General features: G+C 45.2%; 1 protein-coding gene across 1 annotated transcript in view; it reads right to left on the bottom strand.

The window, feature by feature from the left end:
* The window catches only part of PTPN9 (protein tyrosine phosphatase non-receptor type 9), a 256693-nt gene extending 231890 nt beyond the window's left edge, over positions 1–24803 (bottom strand). Inside the window, exon 1 of the mRNA XM_085643844.1 lies at positions 24110–24803. Coding sequence (XP_085499970.1) covers positions 24110–24142 — 33 coding nt within the window. The 5' untranslated portion in view covers positions 24143–24803. The remainder of the gene's footprint in view (positions 1–24109) is intronic.
* Between the last annotated feature and the right edge of the window lie 1692 nt (positions 24804–26495).

Here is a 26495-nt window from a genome sequence, read left to right on the forward strand (position 1 = left end):
CAGTCTGAAATTCAATTTTCTTTCCATTTACACAAAGCAAACGTGTATCCATTTGTGGCACAAATAGGTTTGGGTCCCAAGTACAGTACAAAAAGAAACCCCAACACGTGAAACTCTTAGGATCCGACAGGTCTCACTGACATTCACATAGCACCTTTTCTGTTTAGTGTAGCACCAGAGCACTTTGTCGATCTGTGCACCTTTTTCATATGGTTCTGGCATTTGCATCCATCGGTTTTGTATGGTTGCATGATCAGAAGAGACTTGTGAAGTCATTCCAAAACTTTGTGGGTTTGCTTAGTGATCTGCACATCCATTTGCAGTGATTTGTCTGGATCATTCAATTCGAAAATGTTTCTTTGGGGTGCTCCTATGGTGTTACACTACCCACCCACCAGGGTATGTTTACACTAGGACGAAAGAGCCTAGAACAATGTTTAACCAAAATACACCAGAGCACACCAGATCATTATATCTATTATCCAAAAGAAGAATCACACACAAAAAAAATAGAATTTCTGCCACAAGGTATGTTTAAATTTGCCATTGATCAAGTGTCCTTTCGATTGAAAATTAGAGAAAAGTCTTGAATCAGGTCCTTCTGTTAACTTTATTTTCACTTCTCAAAACATGGAGAGCAACAGCAGCCGACGCACGTTTCGCCCCCCTGAATACGGTGAATACGGCAAGACACAGAATGTGATTCTTCTTTGCTCTCCCCATGAACCTGCTCCACACCTCCTTTAATAAAGATGGCGTAGTTCCCCAAGGAGGTTGATAAATACGCAGATCATAATGATTATGCTGAATTTGAGGAGGTGCCTAATGAGCACCACATGGAGGAGCAGCTAGTAGAGACCCGGGACTGCCATGTTCAGAGTTCGGTCAACAGGGCTTTGATTAGGGCACTACACCCCTTCACTAAACCCTTAAAAAATTATGGGAGAAGAGTATTGAGTGCCTCGTTGGGCGAACCCTCAACTAGGTCTGGGAGTGCGAGTGAACAGAGCTTTGCCTGAGAGAGAACTTAATTTAACTCCTCAGCAGAGGCATTGTCCCAGGTGGCATCGTCGGTCCTTAAGGACCATGGATATGGCAGTCCCTTCCCTTCAGGCCCATCAGGCCATTCTTCACTTTCTAATCCAGGGTAGGCGGAGGAGTCATCTCCTGCCACACAGGATACGTCAGATTCTGACCGGGACACTGAGATACAGCGCAAAGCGTAAAACTTCTTATGTGAGTACCAAGGCATCAAATAACAAGCATTTGCAATGCAATAGGTCTCGCATTCGCGAAATTTTAAGCTATTGGCTTTGTAAATGACACTGCCTTTTATCTGTTTTCAAAACCAACACATAGATAAAAGGTTTGTCGTTTACAATACCAGTAGCTCAAATTCTCCCAAATGCGAGACCTATTGCATTGCAAATGCTTGTTGGTTCTACAAGGAGCTACTTCATTTACAGCTTGTGTCACGTGGTTATTGTACTCTAGACAGTTGGGGTCATTAAACGAGGAGTAAGTATCCTGCTGCGAAAGCGAGGATAATTCTGCAACAGAGCACTTCCTACAGACACAGGATTGAATCACGTCCATGGCGCGATTTCCAAACTTTCTTGTGGAATTAAAGGTGCCGCAAAATGGTCCGGCATTGAACAGCAAATGGGAATCCGGTGATACGCCGGCCATTTTACTGTGCAAACAACGTGTAAGGTGCTTGCCTCCTTCGTGGGTGGGACCCACCAAGTCAGTGTAGTTAGATTCAAATAACATTGTTGTAAATATCCTTTGTTCAGTTTTGGCCATGTCCACTTACTCTCACTAACACACACCTCTTTCTCCCCCCAACCTTACTGTTGACTGGCAGTTCATGGTGTCCCACCTGTAATGAACGGGGGCACAGTGTGTTTTGTGCAGGCCCCCCCCTCCATAATCAGAAAACCTCAACACCCTTTCAAGCCCCCATACACGTGCACGGGCCGGGTGAACCGACTTGTCTGAGGGAGTGGGTGAGAGTGGGTGCTCGTAGTAGCCCCCTCCCCCGTGTGTGGCGTGTTTGTGTGCATGTGTGAGCGCGCGCACACACTTTCCTTGTCCACACAGCCGGCTGCTTCCTGTGCGCGGTTTGCCTCGACCCTTATCCTGCTCCAGAGTGCTCCGAGCCCATCTCTGTAAGAAGCGCCGGCCCCCGGGGACCCCTGCGAGTCACTAAATAGAACATCAGTTCAAAAGGGCATTGGTTGGGTGGAGGGAGGGAGAGCAGGAGAGGAGGCCCTGGAGTGAGAGAGGGATAGTCCGCGAGAAACAGGGCGAGGAGGAAGAGAACCCTGGAGAGGGAGTAAGAAGAAAGGGCGCTTAGGAAGGTGGGGGCGCCCCACGAACGGAGCGAGGGAGGGGAGGAAGGAAGTGGAGGTTGAAGGCAGCTACGTAGGAAGAGGGGGAGACCTCGAGCAGACAAGAGTGGGACAGAAACAGAAAGGAAGGAGTTTAGTTTACTAGAGCGGCAATGGAGCCATAGAGACTGACTGGAGTAAGGATAGAGAGAGAGAGGGAGGCAGAGGGGAGGAAGAAAGCCCTCCTGGGACGGAGGGGTGGGGTGAGAGAACTCGACGTGGCAGGACGGGTGGGGAGAGCAGCAGAGGCCGTGTCCTGAAGCAGTCTCTTCAGGGTGGCGGCCTGGGTGCAAACTCACTCCAGGGGGTGTTTAGTGTGGTTTAGCATGGAGCCTCGTCCTTGATACGACGCAGGGAGAGGTTGCACACTCCCACCGAGAGCACATCTCCACAGATCTTTCCAGAGAGGCCTTACACTTCAGAATGTAACTGGTGATCATGTAAAGCGCTCCAATGCCCACGGGTCGAGTAAGCGCTATATAAAACAGCAACATAAAACAAGAAAAACAAGACAAGCCCGGCGGAGCGTGGCGCGCGCACATGGCGGGGGGAGCGCATTTCAGGCGGGGGAGCGGACCCTTTGAAGTAGGATGCCAAACGGATTGCATGGCGGCACGATGCACGTGATTGTGCGCGTGCTCGCCATTCAATCGCTTTTGGGAGCACTTTTGGGAGCCCCTTACTAGAGTCTCGCTGAGCGATCGCTTACGCGATAGCCAGGCGAGACCTAATGATGACTATCACATTCAGTTGTGATGGAAGAGCTCCCTGGTGGAAATTGTAGTTCCCCAGTTTCAAGTGGCTTCTACGCAGTCGTGCTTGTGGTACGTGGGTTTCCAACTACAGAAAGACTTGGAATAACATGTCAGTTGAATTTTGAAATAGGTTTTCAGTGTTTGATGGGGCATTTAGTATACGTAATTAACTGCAGGATTTCTGGTGTTTTGGCCTGCAGGATATATGTAGTTTAATATAAAAAATATCGCTCATGCCATAACGGGTTCAGGCCAAAAGAATCCTGAATTAGTCACAATGTTTTTTTTTTTAATTCGTTTTTATTCTTTTCTTAAAGAACAGTAACAGTACAAAACAGGCCAAGTAAAGCCCACCCCTCCTCAGAAGCCCTCAGTTTCACAGTATTTATGTTGGTTAGGATGTCACAATGTGAACTATCTTACTAACATTAATGTCTGCCAGACACTGAGCAGGTCTATGATCCTATGTGATGCGTAAGATGACGCATCTTCACAGGCCCAATCAGATTCGGGTCTGCCATGGAACTCTTGGAAAAGTCACCCTAAGATTACCAAAGGTGGCGCCATGATACACTAAAGGCACTTTGTGTCACGTACACATCGGAGAGCACGACTTTCATTCAGTAGGGCCGCTCCTGCCAAATCGAAGAGCCGGAAATTATTACAAACTAACTTTCCAACTGGTCCCTTCCAGCCCCACTGTCCATGCCCCTCACATCGTTGGGAAAAAAAAGGATCGATTTCTCAACAATTATTTAAGGGGAAAAAAAGAAAGGTAATGCATGTCAGCGATGAAATACCTGTTTACATTTCGCATGTGTTACTTCATGAAGCCTTTCCTAACAGTTTTTGCTTTTCCACATGTGGCGTTTATGTAGATTTTTCCACACGAGATAGGGCTTGTGTGTCACGCATATTGTGAACTATGTCTCAAGTTGAGTTCAGGTTGTGGGTATCGGATGTTCATGAGATGGTATTATTGAGAGCTCTGGGGTTGAGGTTAAAGGCAGTGCAAGTTTTTCAGAGTGAGTGTCAGTGGGTCATAAACATGTTGAACCACATGCTCATTCAGTCCTTGGACTCTCTGCTCAGCAAACAGAGTGATGGTCACATAAAGCGCATCAGAGCCTCGTCAGAGGGAGTAAATGCTTTATAAATGCAATTAGAATACAAAACAATATGTGGCAATTGTAATAACCATTACAAGTGAAAGTGGGAGAAGGCAGCACACACAGCAGTTGAAATACCGACTGCTCCAAAAGGAAACGAAAATGATGCACTGAAAGAGAAAACAATTCTACACTGAAAGGGAAAGACAGAGAAAAAAATAATAACTGAGTTTTATATAGCACGAACTGGACCCGACGGTATCGGGTATCAGAGCGCTTTACATACCACCAGTTGCGTTACATGTGGGCACATTCAACATTCATTTTTGTTAGGCACGGGGAGATTAAGTGATTTGCCCAGAATCACAGGACGTTTAATCGTCATTGCCGAGACTCGAACCCGGTTTTCGAGGTCGACCGCCCTTGCCATTAGGCCAACTCCTCTCCCCATTTTGAAGGGGAGGCGACCAAAGGGAGTACTACATGCAGAAGGAAAGAATGATAAGACAGTGACGAACAGGAAGGAGATGACGTGTAAGATATATAGATGGAGGATTTCAGAAAGATGCTGTGTCTAACAGAATGATGGACTGCAGTTGAAATTACAGGAGTTATTGAAACTCTATGAAGACTTAATTTCCCTTCCGCAGACCTTAGTAATGTTTATTTACATCACAATCTCATATTTTCAGGAATAAAATTCTAATCATTCACAACAATTTATTGTTGCTACTCAGTTATCTGATATCGCTAAGAAGCACTGGCAAAGCCAACAGGACTGGCCTGTGTTAGGTGTATTCTCGTAGTTGTATGTATGATATATGTGAATGTAATAACAGAAAACTCACAGTCACCCGGAAGTGGGTCAGTTGGAATGCTGTGTGAAGAACTGGATTTTAGTTGAGATGTTTTAAGGTGCACCCTTAATCTCATATGCCTCTTGTGAAGGACCCTTCTTTGACTGTACCCCTTGCAGAGATGCACTCATCTGTATCCTACCCCTTAAAGCAGAAGCAAATGATATCCGCCTCGATTTATTAAGACACGGGTATTTGTGCATGTTTGTGTTTACTGCACACTAAAACGTCGCAGATTGAGAGAAAACTGCTTAAATCGCAAGCGTGCTGCCCAAAGTCATCAGTCATGAGGTCCTTTAGCACAATAGAAACTGCAACATGCAAGTGTTCCTTTACTCATTCACGGAATGATTCTTTTTGGCCAGTTATGGCTATCATGTGAAGAGGACTGAGGGAGACCAGCACTTCAAGGCTTTGTTAGGGAAGGTGACGTTACAAAGTTCAAATTACAAAACATGGTGAGAGGCAGAGTAGTTCTGGTTGCAGAAACAGATGTAGCATTACCATGCAACATAAAAAGTAATTTTAACCAAAAGGCTGCTGTCTTACAGATCTTTGGATAGCATGATCTTTACAATGTACTCATAGAAGAATGAAGAAACAAGACAAGCCCGGCGGAGCGTGGCGCGCGTGCTTGGCGGGGGCGGGGGAGCGCATTCCAGGCGGGGGAGCGGACCCTTTGAAGTATGATGCCAAACGGATTGCATGGCGGCAAGATGCACGCGATAGTGCGCGTGCTCGCCATGCAATCCGCTTTTGGGAGCCCCTTACTATAGTCTCACATAGCGATCGCTTACGCGATAGCTAGGCGAGACCTAAAAACCTTGTTCGATCCAAAAAATATTATCCACCCGAGATCTACAGAATGGGTGCCTTGCATTGAGGTAGCGCATTAAGTCCAAGATAACATCAGACAAGGGTTTGAACGCGAAGTGCGCACTACTTTGAAATCACAGTGTCCTAGACCCTCCTTGTTAGGTAAAGTGAAAGACACCCCAGAGTTAGACACCAAAATAGCGACCTTCATTAAGAAGTTTGCGAAGAATCCCAAGAAAGGGTTGCATAGGGCATGGAGGGGATGCCCGGACAAGTTACTGGACGTATCAGGAACCCTCACTAAGATGCTTGCTCTAGCTGTCAGAACGAAAGATACTAATTCGACTCTTGTGGACCTTATGTTTTTTGGGAAACATAAATTGAACCCTGTCCACTGAGCGCGGAAGATAGTTTCTGATGAGAATCGACCTGCAGCTGGCGGTCATGGCCACTACAGAGGCAGGCACATTAGCTAACGGCATGTTGTTCGGCGACTAGTTCGTCAAGGAGCTCGGAAAATATGTGGTCATCTCTTTGGCTCTGGAATAGGCCCAATCTTCGATTAAAAATGTTTTTCACAGTGCCCTTTTCACCAGGGCTGACACTTCAGGGGTCGAGCAACTGGCCGAGTATACTACCAGGCCCCTAGAGGTTTCGATAATCGAGGTTGTGGCGGCGCCACCCGCTCAAACTTTTATCCCACCCGCAACAGAGGCGGCAGATGCAGACAAAAATCGAGGTGGTTACAGAGGACAAAACAATTCCGGTGACACGGCCTATGCAAGTAAGCCTTATACAGGCTAGGGAGATGTTGGTGGGAGGAAGAATTGGGTTGTTCCTTCATACGTGGGAGAGATTAATGCAAGACCCTTGGATACTTCAGACAGTACAAGGCTTCCAAATAGAGTTCTATTCCTCCCTACAACAGAATCGTAGACATCAACCTCTACATTTTTCCTTAAGAGAGAGTTTTTTCATAGACGAGGAGGTGAGGTCACTAATAAGAAATGGGGCAATTGTAGAGACAACACCTCATCCACACGGGTTTGCCAGTACAATTTTCTTAGTAGCAAAGAAAGATCAGGGATTTCACCTTGTTTTAAACCTCCAGGAATTCAATTCCTGGGTTTTTAAAATGGAAGGCATACACTTACTGCGGGATCTGTTAGAAAAAGCTTGGATGGTGTGTCTAGATCTAAAAGACGCGTACTTGGCAGTTCCGATTTTCCCACCCCACCGGAGATTCCTTCAGTTTCAGTGGTGACACCGATGGTGCAAATTTATTGCCATGCCCTTTGGGCTATCTTACGCCCCTTGGTGTTTCACCAAACTGCTCAAACCAGTGGTGAAGTATCCAAGAGAGAGAGGGATGAGGTTGATCATTTAGCTGGACAATGTCCTGATTATGGCACAGAGCGCAAAACCAGTATTACTACATTTATCTTGGATGATCCTACTCCTGCAGGACTTGGGGTTCGTCATCAACTCGGACAAATCGATCCTGATCCTTCCCAATCGATGGAGTTTCTGGGGTTTCAGGTAGACTCGGTCCTGACACAATTGTTGTTCCCTCTGAAAAAGAGGATTTCGATCAAGAAAGATCATGCATTTGCACACACAAGGGTTTGACCTATGCAGAACAGATCCTGCTATCCACGGAGGCCAGGATGGAGATGTCCTGGTGGTTGGAACACATGGATGCGTGGAATGGCAATGTCATTTTCGCTTCAGGCCCAGAGGTGGTGATAGAGTCTGATGCCAGCCGATAGGGCTGGAGAGCCTGATGCGGTTCGGTAGAGATGGAGGGCAGATGGTCCCCAGAGGAACTGAAATTACATTTAAATTGTCTGGAAATACTAGCAGGATCATTTGCGATACGGACCCTTTCCCCACAGAAATCGAGTTGTGTTATACTTCTGCAGATGGAAAATATCTCAGCAGGGAGATATAAGAAGGTCTTGGCTATTGGTGGAGATAGCCAAAGATTTCTGGCATTACTGCCTGCAACACCACATTTCAGCGACGGCGTATATTCCGGGAAGTTTCAGTGTGGTAGCAGACTGGAATTATCAATTCCTTCGGGACTTTAGCGACTGTAGACTGCATCCTAGGGTGTTTCAGCAACTGAATCAGAAGTGAGGCCCATGCAAGATAGATCTCTCTTCATCCTGACTGAACACTCAGTTACCTCAATTTTACAGTTGGCGACCGGACCCCCAGGCAATCAACTCGGATGCCTTTCTTCAGTCATGAATGACGGGCATGCATTATGCCTTTATCCTGTTCGTCATGATTTAAAGAGTATTAGCACAGATCCGCAGACAGAGAGAGGAACTAATATTGATTTTCCCTTGTTGGAAAGCAAATTCATAAATCAAATCAATCACGTGTTTGTAGAGCGCGACTACCCACCCATAAGGGTCTCAAGGCGCTGGGGAGGAGGGGAGGTACAGGTTCCAGTCCATCAAGGAGGGGGGTCTGTCTAGGAGCTAAGTTGTGAGGTTTCTCGTGCAGATGGGGAGTGGTGTGGTCTGTCTGAGGTGGAGCAGTAGGGCGTTCCAGGCTTGGGGCGCGAGGAAGGAGAAGGAGCGGCCTCCCGAGCTGGTCTTTCTGGCGCAGGGAACCACGGCGCAGGAGATCTGGGCTGATCGTAGGGTTCTTTGGGGTGCGTGGAAGTTGATTCGGCTGTGGAGGTATACTGGTCAGGTCTTATGGAGGGCTTTGTGTGTGTGGGTGAGGATCTTGAAGGTGATTCTAGCCTGGATGGGGAGCCAGTGGAGTGTGCGCAGGTGCTGGGAGATGTGGCAGTGTCTTGGTAGGTTGAGGACCAGTCTTGCGGCAGCGTCCTGGATGTTTTGTAGCTTGCGGGTGAGGTTTTTGTTGCCGTAGTCGAGTCTGCTGGTGGGCGTGGGTGACTGTTTTTCTGTGCTCGAGCGGGATCCATTCGAAGGTCCTACGTAGGAGGTGGAGGGTGTAAAAGTAGGAGGATGCAACGGAGTTGATCTGGCGGTCCATTTTGAACTCCGAGTCTAGGATGATTCCAAGGTTGCGTGCGTGGTCCGTGGGGGGCTTCTGAGGGCGGGGGTCACCAGGTGTCGTTCCAGGCGTCAGGGTGTGGGCCCATGATGAATACTTCCGTTTTGTCGTTGTTGAGTTGTAGGTGGCTGCTTATCATACATTTGGTGACCGCTTCCATGCCTTCTTGGAAGTTGTGTTTGGCTGTGGTGGCTTCGTTGGATAGGGAGAGGATGAGTTGGGTGTTGTCTGCGTATGAAACAATGTTGAGTCCGTAGGTTCTGACGATGGGGGCGAGCGGAATCATGTAGACGTTGAAGAGCGTTGGGCTGAGGGAGGACCCCTGGGGGTCTCTGCAGATGGTTGGTGTAGGGTCCAAGAGGAATGGGGGGGATGGGGGGGAGTCTGACCAGCTGCGTTCTGCTGGAGAGGAAAGAGTAGATCCAGGCGTGGGCCTTGTCCCGGATCCCTGCATCTTGGAGTCTGCGTATTAGGGTGTGGTGGGATACCATGTCGAAGGCCGCTGAGAGGTCGAGGAGGATGAGGGCTACTGTTTCTTCTTTGTCCAGCAGGGAGCGGATGTCATCTGTTGCGGCGAGGAGGGCGGTTTCTGTGCTGAGTTTTTTTCTGAAGCCGGATTGGGACGGGTCAAAGATGTTGCGCTCTTCGATGAAGGTGGCGAGTTGGCTGTTGAGGGCTTTCTCGATGACTTTCGCTGGGAACGGGAGCAGGGAGATGGGTCTGTAGTTTTTGAGGTTGGTGGGATTCGCCAAGGGCTTCTTTAGGAGGAGGTTGATCTCGGCGTGTTTCCAGTCGCCATGGTTCTCGGTGGTGTTAACCTTGACGTGTGCTCACCCAGTACGTCTGCTCTCGTTCCAAGAGATCCTTATGGACCCAATGGGACAACCTCATCCATTGGTAATGCAAGGCAATTGTCCCTAATGGCATGAAGATCAGGAGATGCTGGCAAATGGCAGGAGCTTTGCAGGACGCAATGTTCCTTGTCGCAATCTTGGGCTCCCTCTACACACACGCGCTATGAATCAGCTTGGCGTAGATGAGTTGGTTGGTGTCGTGAACGACAGGGGGATCCCGTAAGATCCGGTATACATATGATTGTTAATTTTCTGTTAGAGGTGGCTAGCCAAGGAAAGGCATTTTGGACTGTTAATCATTTCTGTTCCGCAATGTCAGCAGGTCATCCCCGTGTGGACGGTAAGCCAGTGGGAGAACACCCTTTAGTTTGTAAATTACTGAGAGCCATTAGATTGGTGAAACCACCAAAACCCAGATATTCCACGCTGTGGGATGTGAACGTAGTGCTTCGCTTTATCAGAAATTGGCTGGCGAATTAGGGTATTTCTCATACGCAGTTGTCAGTGAAGCTTACCCTATTATATGTCTAATTTCCTGTAGGAGAGTCTCGGATGTGCGAGCCTTGGATTTGGCAGGTAGAGTATTCACTCCTTCGGGTGCTTGATTTACAATTTTGAAAAGAACAAAGACTAATTCTAAATGTGTGACTTATCCTGCTTTTCCACATCACAGCAAGTTAAGTGTTGTTCAATGTTTGAAACGTTACAAGGATTGTACTCGTGAGTTTAGAAATGATATATCAGGTCAATTGTTAATTTCATTGCAGAAACCTTTCTGTCCAGTGACGTCGGCGACTTTAGGTAGATGGGGTTACATGGCTGTTAAGTCAAGCTGGTGTTGACATATCTGTCTTTGGAGCTCATTCTGTGAGAAGAGCAATGGCTTCTAAGGACTTTTTATCTGGTTCTCGATTGAAGGACATTATGACTGTAGCGGATTGGTCTTCCGATTCGACATTTACATTTTTTTATCATAAACCAATTGTTGATGTAGCATCTCAGGTAAAAGCACAAACTAGCATAATCAAAAGCCTCCATTTCCTGACATAGAATAAATAAATTTCTAGCTGATGCGTCAAGAATTTTCAATTCTATTAAGGACACGGAGGCGAGGATTATCCTACCCAGAGAGAGTTTATATGTTGAATTGCAACAATCAAATTGCTGGTTATATTGATGTATTGTAAGATGCCCACCCTCTGTTGGAGATGTCTGGTTAGAAATAAGATATTATGGCTTGTGTTTCTTTCCAGGTACGGAGAACAAAACGACTTGAAGGGTCTTAAAGAACAAGACGTCTGGATTGAGTGAAGACTGGAAGTTTTCTGCGGTTGGACGTTCTGGTGACAAGGATCGGTTGGAAGCCCAGAAGTTATAAAGTTCTAGTTATGGTTATGAACTGTTCGCAAAGAAAGAGAACGGACTTTGGTGCTCTAATGTTATATACCCTATGGGGGGCAGTCTGATTGGTGGAGTGATGTCATACTAAGCATCATGGGTTATGTAGTTTAAAGTTTATTGGCTGCTGTTTTGGCTTCAGTAAAGAAAGACAAGCATAATCCTCACCTTCGTGTCCTTAATAGAATTGAAAATTCTTGACGCGTCAACTAAAAAGTTTTTTCCTCTCCATAGGCAGAGATGGGCAGATAGAATACACACCTTTCATTCCAGAGACCTTTTTACAAGTTCTATTGAAACCAAAACGCTGGTATGTTTTTTTTTTGTTCTTTTTTTTAATGGCACTGATAGTTGAGTTTGTGGGATGAGACGTGAGCTGTCTTTGGCAAACAATTGACAAATGATGCCCATCTTCACATAAAAAGCAAAGATTTTAACACTTTTTTTTTTTTACCTGTCATCATCTTGATGGTGAAACTGGTATACCTTGTAAAGGGAGGAAGTTGAGTGTCATCTGGGAGTTGTAATTAACACTGGTACTGCTCTGCAGGGGAACCCCCTGAAGAAGCAAAGTGCGATGAGGATTCCAGCTATCAAGCTGCTCATGACAACAAAGTGGCAGGGTGCACATTTGCACCCAAAGGAATCTACTGATACTCCCTAGGTCCTGCAACAGAGAAAAGTGCTGTTAAGAATTACATGATATTGATTGCTAAAATCTGACAGACTCTGCCTTCTGGCACCCAGTCCTTGCTTTTCAATACCTAAATTGAGCGGTTAAGAGTCAAATATAATTCATCTTTCAGAAAGCTGGATTGACATTTTGTGGTCCAATCCTCCCCGATAATGAGTCCTTGATGTCTCTCTTGTTTATCAATAAAAATGTTAGTGCTAAACAATGAATTTGCAATAGCTTTACTTTACCTATGGACAAAACAAGAGGACACAATCAAAACACATTAACTACTTGTGTGTTCGGCAACTGGTCAACATGTACTGGTCTTAAGGACATTAAGTCACAACACTTTGGTAGTTTTGGAGTACAGATGTCTTAACCATTATTTCAGGGTCTGTAAACAATATGCACAAGTTCAAACTTTAAGGGAGCAGGACACAAATGTATGTAACAAATTGTGAGGCTTTTTCAAAGATTTTTAGAAAAATAAATATTTCAGTCTGTGAACTACCCTCAAATAAAAGAGTAAAATGTGGATTCCTGTGTTCAGATCAAGGAAAGAAGCAGAGCTCCAGAAGAAATATCAAAGGTCGGGCTTCATGGGCCTAAGCAAAAAGCCTAGGCAAAGAGGTTTCAAGACCTCGGTAGCCTTAGCGTTGTGGTGAGAAACTCAGCATTTTCGAATGTATGTATGGGGTGTTCCTTTCTTGTTAAGAACTGATCACAAACCATTAGTACAACTATTCAACACAAACAGGGGTGATAAAGCCACTCCCAGGATTGCTAAGTGGACATATCGAGTGCAGGAGTTCAAGAGGACATTGAATATGTTCCTGGTAAAATGAACATCATGGCAGATTTTTTTAACGTATGAAATTGGATGATTTGAATGATAGTGCGAAACGGACCATTTATGGAGACGATGAGTTGGTGGGTTTAGCAAATTCCATTAATAGTGTGTTGCAAGAAACTTTGGATGAAAGTGAGTGGAGAAAAGAGTTGGGTAAGGATCCCATTCTGTGCAAGGTCATGAGCTGGGTTGCACAAGTTTGGCCTTATTTGAAGTCTTTGGATGAGAGTTTCAAGCCATATGGGCAGGTTGCAAGTGAATTGACGTGTGATGGAGGTCTCTTAAGGAGGCTTGGTCAGTTAGTAGCACCTGTGAGTTTGAGGTGGAAGGTTTTGGAATTGGTCCATGAGGGCCACTGCGGCAGGCATAAGAGCCACGAAACGTAGAGTACAAGAATATTTCTGGTGGCCTGGTTTTGATAAAGCAGTGGAAAGCCACGTGCGTGACTGTAAGCCATGTATTGTAAGTGATAAGTCAAGAGTGACTCATCCCATCCCTATTGACGCAGTAAGTTCTCCTTTGGTCCCGTGGGCAAAGGTAGCATTGGATAATGCGGGCCCCATTATTGTTTTAGGCGATAAGTACAAATTTGCAATTGTTCCCATAGACTATATGTCAAAGTGGCCTGAGGTTGGTTTTGTAAATAGTATTACCTCTGATGCTGTTATACTATTTTTACACAAAGTCTTTATGAGGGAGGGTTATCCTGCAGAAATTGTAACAGATAATGGTACACAAGTGATGTCCAGGGAATCAGGCACAAGAAGATATCTTTGTACCATCCTAGAAGCAATGGTCTAGTTGAATGTTTCAATCATCTGTTGAAGGACCATTTGCAACTGGCAAGCGTCAACAATTTGGATTAGAAATCAGTTGTGGAGGATATGTTGTGGGCATATAGGATGGCCCCAAACTGTTCCACTGGAGTTTCCAGTGCAATTTACTTTAAAATTCCAATACAGCTTTATTCAATAAATGTTGCAGAAGCTTCTTAAACAACTATTTGCCATGCCAATAGATCTGGCTTTAAAAGAATGTTGCATGGTAATGTGAAACATTACGAGTAGTTAGCACGGGAATTGATATGTATTTGTGTAGAAGCAAAGAACTGTAGACTAATATGGGTGTAGGTTAAACGGTAAGGTGACAGTTGCACTATCAATCCAGACCTAAAAATCCATGTACGATGACTGCCTTCCTCCCACATATGCTGCCAGAGAAAAACACTATTAATTATCTAGTTCTCCAAAACAATTTAATAGTATGTATGCGCATTCGAAAGTTCACCTCGGGCAGCTGGATAAATAAACAAAATGATAACAGCTGTGAGCAGCTGTGAGCAAGCACCTTTTTGTGGAAGCACTCAACTTCTGCCCAATCAAAACATGTTTCAACATATCTAAAGACGCTCTCCTACTGTTCTCTCATAATTGTCTTGAGACAATTATGCGCTGTGCTGTCAAGCCAGACCATAAAAATCGACTTTAAAGTTGGCAGCATTCTGTTAACAGCAACAAAAAAAACTTAACGAGGCCTGGGGTGTGCTTTTTTGAGTACCTTACAATGAGGCATGTAAAAATGTGAATGCTTTTACTTTAGCGCAAGTCAGGTGATGGATGGGGAGGGTTGGTATGGCCAGCCTTGGGTGTCTTTTCTCTTGGGAAGGAAGGTTGCTGGATCTGAGATTTGCTTTTAAAGTGGATTGACACTTCATGGACAAGCATGGCTATAAATAACGTGAAGTAAGCACATTTTATGCGGCAAACAAACCACACTAAACTTTAGACGCTTGAGACGTCATAAGAGGTCTTAGTTACTACTTCATTACCCAAAACGAAGAAGCCTTTAAATTCAGAATGTGCAGTAGAGTACTGCATTGTGTCATAAAAGAGTTCTGCAATCACACAATAGTGTAAAAGGTTATCTATTTACTGCAACGTCTCTTAAAGCAAATAAAATAATTACTTTTTGCTGCTTATTCTCGCTTTAGCCATACATTACTAACAGAAACTACAGCCATTTACAGAAATTTCAATTTGTTTACATGCAGCACAGTACGACAGAATCATTACTTCCACGAAAGGGATGATTAACTGACCGCCAGTGTTTAAGCACAGTGTCCACACTTGCAGTATTCCAACACCACTCCAAAAAGCAAGCTTATCAGCAAATGATCATGCCAGAAAGAGAGCGAAGATTCCTTTCCACTTGAAAACATGAAGTCAGATTTTCTCTCACTGACTTAGCAACAAAGAGTTCTTGCTATATTGGTAGTGAACTGCAGACTAGAATCACACAGTTACTTGTACATTGATCTTCTGGGCTGCTTTCTCCCAGTTGAAATGCAGCAGTCATGCTACTATTAAACCTTGGAACACCAAACTAGGTCATCAAAGCCCTTTCCGCCCTCCAATTGCAAAAAGTTACAATAAACATGTTCAAGTCACTCTGCATCACTCACAGAGGAGTACAAGGTCTAGAATCCATATTCTCAAAATTCAGGCCTGTCAGCCGTGTCATTTAAACTGGACATAGCAGTTAGCTTAGGGATGGCTCCTCACAATCACTTGCCATAAGAATGAATGCTCCGGGGTAGCCTCCCCCCCTCCCGCTGTGCGGTATAAGAACCATGGCTGTAATACACAAGCATCAAATTTGCTCTACTGACCAATAACAACCTACCGAAACTCCTCAAAACCTGCTAATTCCCCCAAAGCACCGCTCTAAATGCTACTCCTCGTCAGACTCGGAGAATAGCTCATATGTTCACAATCCCCTTTCAGGCATCCAAAAGATATATTAACACATACAGACCAAAGACCTAAAGCTCCTTAAGCCAGCACGTCCTTAACCCATAAGCGGCACACTCCCAGCAGCCATGTTCACAGCTATTATTTACTCAAAAAACTCCTTCCATTTCTATAGATAACATGCATCTTCAGGCCTCGAGAATGTTTTGTTACTTACTGGTAATCTTCATTACCCCAATAAAGGTCCTCCTCGTCCCAGTCCTAACACAAGAGAGGCAATCTTACCTCCCGAGAGGCTAGTCTAAAACGCTAGAATTTCTTTTATGTTTATTATATAAACTCCTCCCACCCACCCATGCCTGTTATCAACAAGACCAGACACAACCACAGCGGGAAGGAGGGAGGGAACAGGACTGGGACGAGGAGAACCTTAATTGGGGTAATGAAGATTATCAGTAAGTAACAAAACATTACCTCCTCATATGTCCTTTTCGTCCCACTCCTTACACAAGTGAGGATCTAACAAGCAAAAAAGAAAAAAGAAAAACGCCTGGGATATATGCAGATATACAAAAGGTTAATCAAATACATGACTAAAATACAGCAGCGTTCATAACACCAACAGCAAAATTGTCCACAGATACATGCAAGACATCAAGGTGATAATGCCGGGCAAAAGTATGATGGGACTGCCAGGTAGCTGCCCTACTAATCTTGTGGATAGATACACCAGCCGCTTCAGCCCAGGAAGCAGACACTGACCGCGTTAAACGCACCTGAGCCGGAGGAGGACTGACAAACTGCACAAACGCACCCACCGAATGATGGAGGAAGTAGACACCTTCTTCCCCCCAGCCACACCACCATAGGAGACAAACAGGGCAGGAGAAAGACGAAATCCCTGGGTACGCTGGAGGTAAGCCTGAAAGGCTCTGCGAACATGCAAGGTAGAAGGAACAAGAGCACCACCAGCCCCCCAAAAAAACAAGCATTGGCATAGCCAATAGGTCTCGCCTTTGGGACCTTATAAGTGTTTAGCCATGCAACAGTTGCATAACTAAACACTTATAAGGTTCCAAAAGCAAGACCTATTGGCTAAGCCAAGCGGCCGTGCGGCAGCAAAAGTGAAAGTGATCAAACATCAAAGCGGCCGCGAGAGTGAAAGTAATCGCGGTAAAAGTGGCGCGCGCGCGCCCGCGCACATGCACTGTAGCTCTAGGCTGGCCTGGTAGCACTTTTTGGAGCCCTCTCAATAAGTCTCGCCAGATCAGCGCATGCGCTGGGTCAGGCGAGACCTAATCAGGAGGAATCACCTCCCGCTGCAAATGGAACGTGGAGGAAACTTTAGGGAGAAAAGCCAGGTCAGGCCGCAACACCACCCTGTCCTGTAAGAACTGCAAATAAGGAAAGGAAACAAGCAAGGCACTCAACTCACCCAAACGCCTCGCTAAGGTGATGGACAACAGGAAGGCCAATTCAGCAGATAACCACAGCAAATCCACCTCCAACAAAGGCTCAAAAGAGGACTACTGGAGACCCCTCAGAACAGTTGTCAAATCCCAAGAGGGCACAATCTCAGGAGCGCCCACACGACAAAGCCGAAAACACTGAAAGAGTCAACTCACCAAAGGAGCAATACCCTCCAAGGAGGCCACTGAACCCCGACATGCGCGAACAGCAGCCCACTGAGCAGACCAAGAAGAAGGGGACAGATCTTTCAAACAAGCATCCATGAGAAACTCAAGAATAGAGGCAGAATCATCAACCACAGGATCCACTCCATATGAGGTACACCGGGTGACAAAAGAACCCCAATGTTTACTGTAAATCTTAAGGGTAGAAGGCCTAAGGGAAAGCTAAAATGAAGAACAACCCAAAGACTTCAACGTCAAACGTTCAAGGGCCAGGCTGTCCGTTTTAACTGAAGCGGAGACGAGGCAAGGACAGAAGCGGGAACTGAAGCGGAGACGGGATCGCGGGAAGCCAGACAAACCCGCCCCTGGACAGCCGCATCAACAGCGGGAACCAAAGGCGGTCAGGCCAAAAAGGAACAATCAGGAGAACAGACACCTTCTCCACCCAAATGTTCTGCAGCACCCTTAGGAGGAAGGGAATCAGGGGGAAGGCATACAGAAGCCTGGGAGCCAAGGAATCAAGAGGGCATCCACCGCCCATGAATGAGGACAAACCAGCTCGAACAGAAACGAGAGAGGAGGAAGTTGTGCGCTATATAAAACTGAAGAGAAAACCTGGACCCGCAACCAAGCCCGAGCCGGGGCAGACAGCTGACTCAGCAGGTCCTGCTTAAGAAGCCGTAGGGAAGAGATGCGAGATGGGAGCACCGCCCCCAATAAGGTGTCAAAACGTCCCCAAATAAATCTGCAATCTCTGAACAGGGACCAGATGAGACTTTCCCAGATTCAGCTTGAAACCCAGACCCTGGAACACGGCCATGGTCGCCTCCACTGCCAGAAGAGCCTTAGGAGGGGAGGAAGCAGGGATCAAATAATCATCTATATATAGAAACATTGATGTTGTAAATCCCCCATAGCAGGAGCCAATACCTTGGTAAAAGTCCAGGGAGCTGTAGAGAAGATGAAAGGCAACACCTGAAACTGGTAATGGACCCCGTTCACCGTAAACCTCAGGATCTGCTGGCTTCAAAGATGGACAGGAACTTTAAAATAGGCGCCTTTCAAGTCCAGAGAAGCCAGAAAATCGCCCTCCTGAATGAGGGGAATGATGAACTGCAAGGTGGTTATCTGAAAATTATCCAGCCGCACCAACTTGTTCAGAGTCTTGAGATTCAGAATCGGGTGGTGCGAACCATCGGGTTTGGGACCAAGAAGAGCATGGAATAGAAACCCATGCCCCGTCCGCCTCTGGATCCAGGAGAGCAGCACCCTTCACCAGCAACATGCCCACTCCCGACAACATAGCAGATCTCTTCACGCGGTCTTTTGAAAACGGGGTAATCCGATAATAGGTCTGAGAGGGGACTCCCCGGAACAGAATCAGGTACCCCTGACTGATGACCGGCAGGTCCACTGGTCGGAAATCAGTGATGCCCACTGATCCAGAAATAAATGGAGCCGAGCCCCCACCTTGGCAGAGCCACTTCTGCCCAGCATCCCGAGGCTGCTGCTGCTAAGGCCGGGCTTGTAATGGAACGCAGCCCCCCGACCACAGGCCCGTCCACAAAAGGGCTCAGAAGAGGAGAGAACACCCTGAAAACCCTGCTTATGGAAAAAGGACTTCTTCTGGACATACTGAAAAGGTTTCAAAAACTTCTTCTCTTCTGCAGACCGCTGCCCCATCGGGTTCAAATTGTCCCCAAAAAGCCCAGGACCCTCAAAAGGCCGTTTATGAATTAAGGCCTTCTGAGCACCCTCAAGACGCCTTGGCTTTGTCCACAGAGACCGCCTACCAACCACTACTGCCTCAGCAGCCGAGGAGAAGACCCACAGCTTATCAAAAGTGACACCGGACAGAAACTGTGTCAAGACCTCTATCTGTGCCAAGGTAGGAGTGGGAACCCCCTGTTCCTGCAGACAGTCAAACAACTTCTCAAAACCCTTGATAAGGACCTGGGAGGTATAGGCAGAGTAAGTGCTAGCCCGAATCTCAAAAAAAGAAGCAGCATAGGGACGTTTCAAGGCCTTCTCCAACTTCTGTTCAACTGGATCAACTAGGGAAGCCTCCTCAGAAGAAAAAGAAAAGGACGAAGAAGCCATTGAGGACAAAATAGAATTGACCTTTGGAACCTGAGGGAACTGGAGATCAAAATCCACCAAGCGATACCACTTGCCCAAAAAGTGAGGAATCCCCTGCTTGTCGACCTCAAGCCATTCCTTGGCTAGAATATCCTTAATGACATCATGTGAAGGCAAGTCATCCACCACAGAGGTACTACACTGGGAGTAAAATCCATCATCCACCAAAGACTTCGGATCAAAACCCAGGACCTCACGAATATGGGCCAACATGTCCGAAAATACTTGTCCCTGGATATATTTCCACTTATGGGAATTGTCCAAGTCCTCATCCCCTTAAGTTTTCTTGGCAGAAGGCTCAAGTAGCGCAGCTTGAACAGCAGAATTAATCAAATTCTGCAAATCCAACATAGAAATCTGCAACAGATCACCATCCTGCTGGTCCTGCACTTTATTCCATTTGGAAAAAGACTTGGTAGGCACCGGGACCGAATCCTCATCCCCCATGGCCAAGGCAGAAGGTACAGGCACCAAACAGGAACCAACAGAGAAAGAGGATGTGCCCAGCAACTCCCATTAAATACCGCCTCTCAGTAATCAAGTCTCAAAATCCATGAGACTTGAATTGCCAAAAAGACAGCCCTACAACCTCCCCAACAGCCACATACACACAAGACATGGCCGCGGGAGCCGGGTGCTGTTGGAAGCCTCAGCACCAGAAAAGCCCGTCAGCCGAACGCAGAGAAAGCTCCCTGCCCCAGCCAAGCACATGTGCGGGGAGCTCTTCGGAAAACAGAGCAGGGACGTGATTGACCGGAACACCAGTAAGGCCAGCGTCATAAAAATCACACACAAACTAAAAATATATAATGAAAAGGCAACACTCACCGCATCGCAACCCCAACACGGATGAAGAAAAACCAGCAGCAAGGACTGGGACAAGGAGGGCATTGAAGGGGTAATGAGGCTTTGCAGGTTGGAGCTCAAGTCTGTATTACTGGTGCACCTTTTCTCTACGACTATTCTCCTGCTTGGCCATGTATGCCATCTCAGCCCGCAGCCTTCCACATTGCTGAAGCTTCCAAGCTGTGGCTGTGATCCTCCAATTTAACAGCAATTTCCTCCTCTTTTCCAGGGTCATCTGCTCCGCCAGGGTCCTTACATTCTTTCTGTTGGGTCCATCGATTTACCAATGGCCCTCTGATGTATCAGCTGCCTACTAGGCAACTCATGTCCCGCACCTCTCAACCGCCTAGTGTGCCTTTGTTTGAGGATCTGTCTTGTTGAATACGCACCTCTCAACCACCTAGTGTGCCTTTGTTTGAGGATCTGTCTTGTTGAATACTGTTAAGTGTGAATCTATGATCAAGTCATGTATCTGTGCGGCTACACAGACAGTTCAAAAAGTATGCATTCTCAGAGATCTATATGTGGAGGATTCTCAATCTCACCAGTCCGCCAGGGAAGAAATCCATGCCTTGCACTGGCTTCCCATCAGGAACCGCATCTCCTTCAAGGCTCTGAACTTGGTGTACAAAGCTATGCATAGCAAAGGCTCACCACACCTTAAAACCATGTTTCAGTGGTACACTCCAGCGAGAGCCTTGAGATCCTCCACTCAAAAAAAACTTGTCTCTCCCAGATTTCACAGGTCCAAATGGGGTGGCTGTTCATTCTCTGTGGTGGCCACTAAACTTTGGAACTCTCTGTCCCCTTCTATTACCACGGCAGACTCGCTTCCTGTCTTCAGGAAACTTCTGAAGACCTGGCTCTTTGCCTCTAAGCTGGCTGTTGTTGGTCTCTCTTCTTCTCGCCTAGCGCCTTGACACCTTTTGGTTTTAGTGAGCTCTATAACTACTATCCTATCCGCATCCCATCAAAAACACAAAATTCATCCTACAATGGTGCTTACATTCATCCACTAGCACATAAACTGATTCTACCAGGGAGCATGTTTACTTGCGGTCTAATTAATGCACTAAAACTGAACTAATCATTTGCATGAGGCTCACTACATTGCTTTTATTTACTCATTTCCTTGAGCCACAGTAAAGTTTGTTACTGAAATGCTGTACAAATGTAGATGGTGCTACAAAACACGATACACAGATTTTATGGCCGTGAAAAAATAAACGTGTGATTAAGATATTTTACAAAGGTGCTGCTGCGAGCCGTATGAACAGCGAATACAGACGGTAAGGTACATACAGGTTGTTTCACACGTGCCATTTAAAATGTAGTATGAGTTCTTACTCTTCTTTCTGATTCCATGAAGGACTCTACAGGGTAGTTTTGAACTGGGCGAGTAAGCAGCATGGCCAGATATCAGTGGGTTGTGAGTTTAACTGAGTTTTACCAAGGAGGTAAAAGGTTTGAACTTGTGCGGCTGCATGAGGTGATCTAGGTGTGACCAGAAGATTCTGGTTAGCAACTTGCAGGTTTCTCGGCTGGGTTGTACTGAGTTAAGATTTCAGCTGCGTACTTTGAAACTAGTGTTAATAACTTACAGTTTTGCTTAAAACAACCTGAATTTGTGTGGAAATAATGTGGTAACAGCATGTCTGAGCAGGTTAAGTAGGGTTCGGGTGGCAAAGATAAATAATTTGTCCAATGGAGAGAAGAAAAGTTGAGGTAGACCTACGAAAAGGTTGTTGCAGTAATCAAATTAACAAAGCACAAATTAGTTCATTAAGACTTTAGTAGTATGGCATGGTAAAAGAGAGCATATTTGTTATATATTTTGTGCCCGATATTGTGCTGCAGTAAGTAGTAGCATTAAATGTTTCGAGGAGCTGAGCAACATTTCAAGATTTCTAGCCAAAAGGAAGAAAGTCAGGGAGAGGGAATGGACACAGATAGGTGGTGGCGTAGATGAAGAAAGAATGTAGAAAACGAAAATTTTGGAAAAGTTCAGATTGAAAGACCTTGGGTGTTATCTGCATAAAGTTGATAGAAAAAGGTCACAAGAGGAAATGATGTTATGAAGGCAGGGTATTAAAAGAGAACAAAAGAGCCTCTGGGACTGAGTCATTTAGAAACTGACTTGTAGTGAAGTTGGTAGAGATAACTGAGTCATATGCCACAAAAAAAGAAGTAGTCAAAGAGTTGTGAGAGGAGAAAGTGAAGTGATTTTGGGTGAATGGCAGTGTTAATTGCAGAAGACATACCTAAGAGTATGAGTATAGATGATTGAGGTGAGCCACCGAGATAATGTTGATTACATGAGAGTACAAAGTTTAGTTGTGTGAAGAGCACAGAAACCATACTGGTGGGGACAAGAATATTGATAGAGGAAAGATATGTATTCAGATGAAAATTAGGCATTCCAGTAATTTGGAAAACAGAAACTATGCGATAATTAGAGGTAGGGTCAGGAGTGTTTTTTTTTTAATTTAGGTAATGGTAATATAACTGTAGCTTTGAAACAGAGTAGACAGGTAGCATATGGTAGGGTGACTTAAAAGATATAAAGTATAGGAGAACCTTGGAGAAGAGAGCAAAAGGGGTAATAATTTGAGGCCCGATAGAAACAGACAGGGAGCATGATGGATTTGAAGATTTAAATGGTGCCACTTACAAAGGCGTGTTCTCATCTTGGTTTTCTATAAACAACTGTCAGTGGTGATCCCCGGTGTTCAGTTTAGATCCCAAATGTTAAACTGCTGCGTAGTTTTCAAGATACTCCTAATCTAGCCGTTTCTGACTTCCCAGTTTACTTTTTCTACCATTTCCAATAAGACAATTTTGTTTTAAACTCCTGCGGCTTCTTTTTGACAACTCATGCATTGAGGGTGAATGGTAAATGGGTGAGTATACCTTTACCCACAGCTGATGTTGGAAACCCCCTAAGGATTTTGCATGTGTCCAATTTACAAATGTTTAGCTTGCAATGAAATCAGTAGCAGTGCAGACCCAACTTTCTAAAACTGACCATAATCATGCAATCGAGAATGGCTTTGCTATCTTTTTAATGTTAGGCGTTATGCAATACAATATTCCTCATCTCAATTCTCTACTGTTCAGACGCACAAGAAATATCAATAGTGCCTGTCTAATAAACAGTGATTTCCCTCCCCACACCGCGCAAACAGAACCAAAAGAACAAACGCTAGCAGATTTGGTCCCTGCAGTTTTTTAAAATCTTCTGCAAATTTATAGCACCACAGTAGTGTAGTTTGGGCACAGATGACACGTTCCCAGTCCCTAACAGCACATTTTGACTCTGGACTATTCTAAGGAAAAGGTAGAGTTTGGATTCAAATTAAGCTGTACACAATAGCCCACGCTTGTTGGAACTTATAAACTCCGAAGGGAGTGAATTTGGAGGGCGATATATGGTTTCTCGGGTACCGACCCGGGAAAATTACGTTTTATCGACGATAACGAAATAGGTAAAAAGTTTGGGTTAGCCTTACAAAGTAGGTGAAGAGAAAAGTTAAATTTTTCTCGAAGTTGAAATGAATTTAAAAAAAACATTTTCAAAGTAGCCATTTCACAGGCTCGGAAACCGGGCATGTCCTCAAAAAAGTGGCGTACTTAAAATCATGTGCGCAATACGTGTTTTCTACTACTGGTTACCGTAGAAATAACTTTAGAACATAAAAGCGGGTTTTGTCAAAAATTTAAAATATCTACGCCACCTCCCGTTAATCGGAAACTGAATTTCACATTGAATGAACATTTTTCACAAAACGTGCCTTTGCTAAACTGCCATTGAAGACGTTTAAAAAGCTATACAAATGTTGATTTTACCAAATCTATTTTCTCATCATACATTCGATTAAAAAAAGGATGATTATAAGATTTAGACAACCCCACCCTCTGACGTCTCTTTTTCACTAAACCTCAGCGTTTCCCTAGTACTGTCCTGTCAGTGCGACACGGTGTCGACGTTTAGTTTACCTGCTCTTCTTCCTGCGTGAGGTGGGCGGCCATGCCGACAGCCGCAGCGTCCTCGACGGCCACTGTCGCCACTCTAGTCCGGGGATGCAAGCCGGGCCTCCGCCGCTACGAGCAAAAGAGGAAACCAGCTTCCTTTTGCCTTCCGCCAACGGATGCCTTAAATTCCCCCTTTTCGGATTCCCTTTCCAGCATTTCTGTATTTATTATATATTTTTTAAAACTTTAGGTGCAAGGTTTTGGAAAGGGGCGTGGGCTGACGTCTATAACATCTGGAAACGGAATGCAGTTAAAAAGCAAAATAAAAGTCCAGTGGATTGGTTGTAGAAGTCTTTATTTGTGTCTCTGCTGCAGGGGGCACTCTGTTGGTCTGTTCTCTCGCGCAGGAAGCGCCAAATCCCGGATCGGCAAAATCAAGGCAAGCTTTGCAGAGAAGAGTGCAATATTTCCATGAAAACTCGTCAGTTTGAGGTAGACAGCAGTCACTTTGGGAGCTCCACGCTCGACCCTTAACAACACTCATGGGAAGCGAGCAAGAAACTAAACGTATATTTTAGAATTTTCTGCTTCCTGCGATGGTTTCAGGGAGAAAAGCACCCTTCGAAGGCTTGACTTGGTGTCTTTTCTTGGAAAGCAGCATCGGCGTAGGCTAGAAACTGCAGCAGCCACCTCTTTCTTCCTCCGCCTCCTTCCTGCCTGCCTCCCTCCTCCCTCATCAACATTCTTCGCCTCCACCCCCCCAACTCAAACCATGACCGGCCTCCAGCTGTAGCTCCGCCATTGAGAAATAGGAAGAGGCGAGGGAGTGTTTTCCATTCACAAAAATGCAGAGCAGAAAGGAGAGGGGGAGATGCCGGTCGGATAGAGGAAGCAAGAATCGGAAATGTTTTCATTCTGAAACCAAGCAGAGAGTAATCAAAGAGCTGATCACTTACACGGGTTATCAGTCCCAATGGACAGCTGATCAATGCTAATGTCATCATCAGGCACATGCTCACCTTTTGCAGGACCTAAACGTCATTGTGCTGTGTATAAAATGATACATATTGGAGTGGAAATTGGTATGTGTTTGTCCGTTGCATAATGCAAGCTTCACGTTGTACATTTATATAGAACCATTTAAAAATAAAAATAGAAAAATTCAATAGTCGGGGCTTTTGGATAGTGAAAATCTTTTGATGTTGTACACATATGTTTTCTGTTGGGTATACCTAGGTTCGTTCTGGAGCAGGTCTCGTTATCGTGGGGGCGGGGAAAAGGTTGTCCCTTAATCTGGCAGTTGTGACAGTATACTAACCCAGCTCAAACTTTCAGTGCTAGTCCATTTGCTTAGATGTGTGAACTTAGATGCCCCTAAGGTTTTGTGCTAAGCCAGAGCACAAAGAATCACATTTGTTTCACCCAAAATGAGCACCTCTGTAAACATGGGTATGACACATATTTTTTTGTACATTTGACTGCATTTTCATTGTTTTTGCGCCTGATTTTACTGCAACTGAAGGTAGACCCCAGAACAAGATCAAAGTGAGTGCAATGCAAAATTCACCCTACTAACGTGACCGAAGGTTTGGATTCTATTAAAGCGGCAGAGGCGAAGAATTCTTCTCTTTTTTTTACTGAAAACTCTAGCAGCAAAAAAGGAAGCAGTCCAAAAGTTATGAAGTAGCAGTGCTGTGACATCACAATAGAACCATCAATTCTAATACCGTGATGAGTATAATAAACCCTGCAGAGTAGCAAGCTTCCTCTTCTGTGCAATAACATATGTTCAACAGAAACATCGTCCTTCATCTCCTAAACCAATGCAAAGGAAATGATTGGAGTTTAAAAGGAAGCTCAGCAAACTCCATGAAAGACAAAGGTAAATGGTTTCATCTACTGAAGAAGTATACCTTCCAATTAAACTAGGGAAAAAAACCAAAAAATAGAAACAAAAGATTGTAAATTGAGGGAGAGTCAGGTAGGGTTGAACTTTGCCTCCATATCTTTAAAAGAAAGCAAAACTCCTGTCACTATAGGCAGATAGATATTCCATTCTATTACAAGACCCGAGGCTCAATTATGAAAAGTTTAAAGCTTAGGAATAACATTGCAAGACGCAATATTCTACTGATCAGTAATAAAACAAATGTTGAAAGAAATTAGACTCTCTTGACCAATTTGCTGCTTTTAGAATGTCCTCCAGTCATCCAGAAGATATGCACAACTAAGGTACTCTAGTCCCTCTTCTATAATGGGCTCCAAAGAGCGATACACCAATGCCAGCTTCAGCTATAACGCATGTAACCCATCTGGGTAGGGTATAGATGAGGAAAAGGTTTTGTGATATGAACATGAGTCCAGCCATTTTTGTATCCACCTGACTTTGTACATCTTTGTCTGTGAAGTT

The sequence above is a fragment of the Triturus cristatus genome, chromosome 3_1 (genome assembly GCF_964204655.1).
Source record: "Triturus cristatus chromosome 3_1, aTriCri1.1, whole genome shotgun sequence".
Taxonomy (NCBI): Eukaryota; Metazoa; Chordata; class Amphibia; order Caudata; family Salamandridae; genus Triturus; species Triturus cristatus.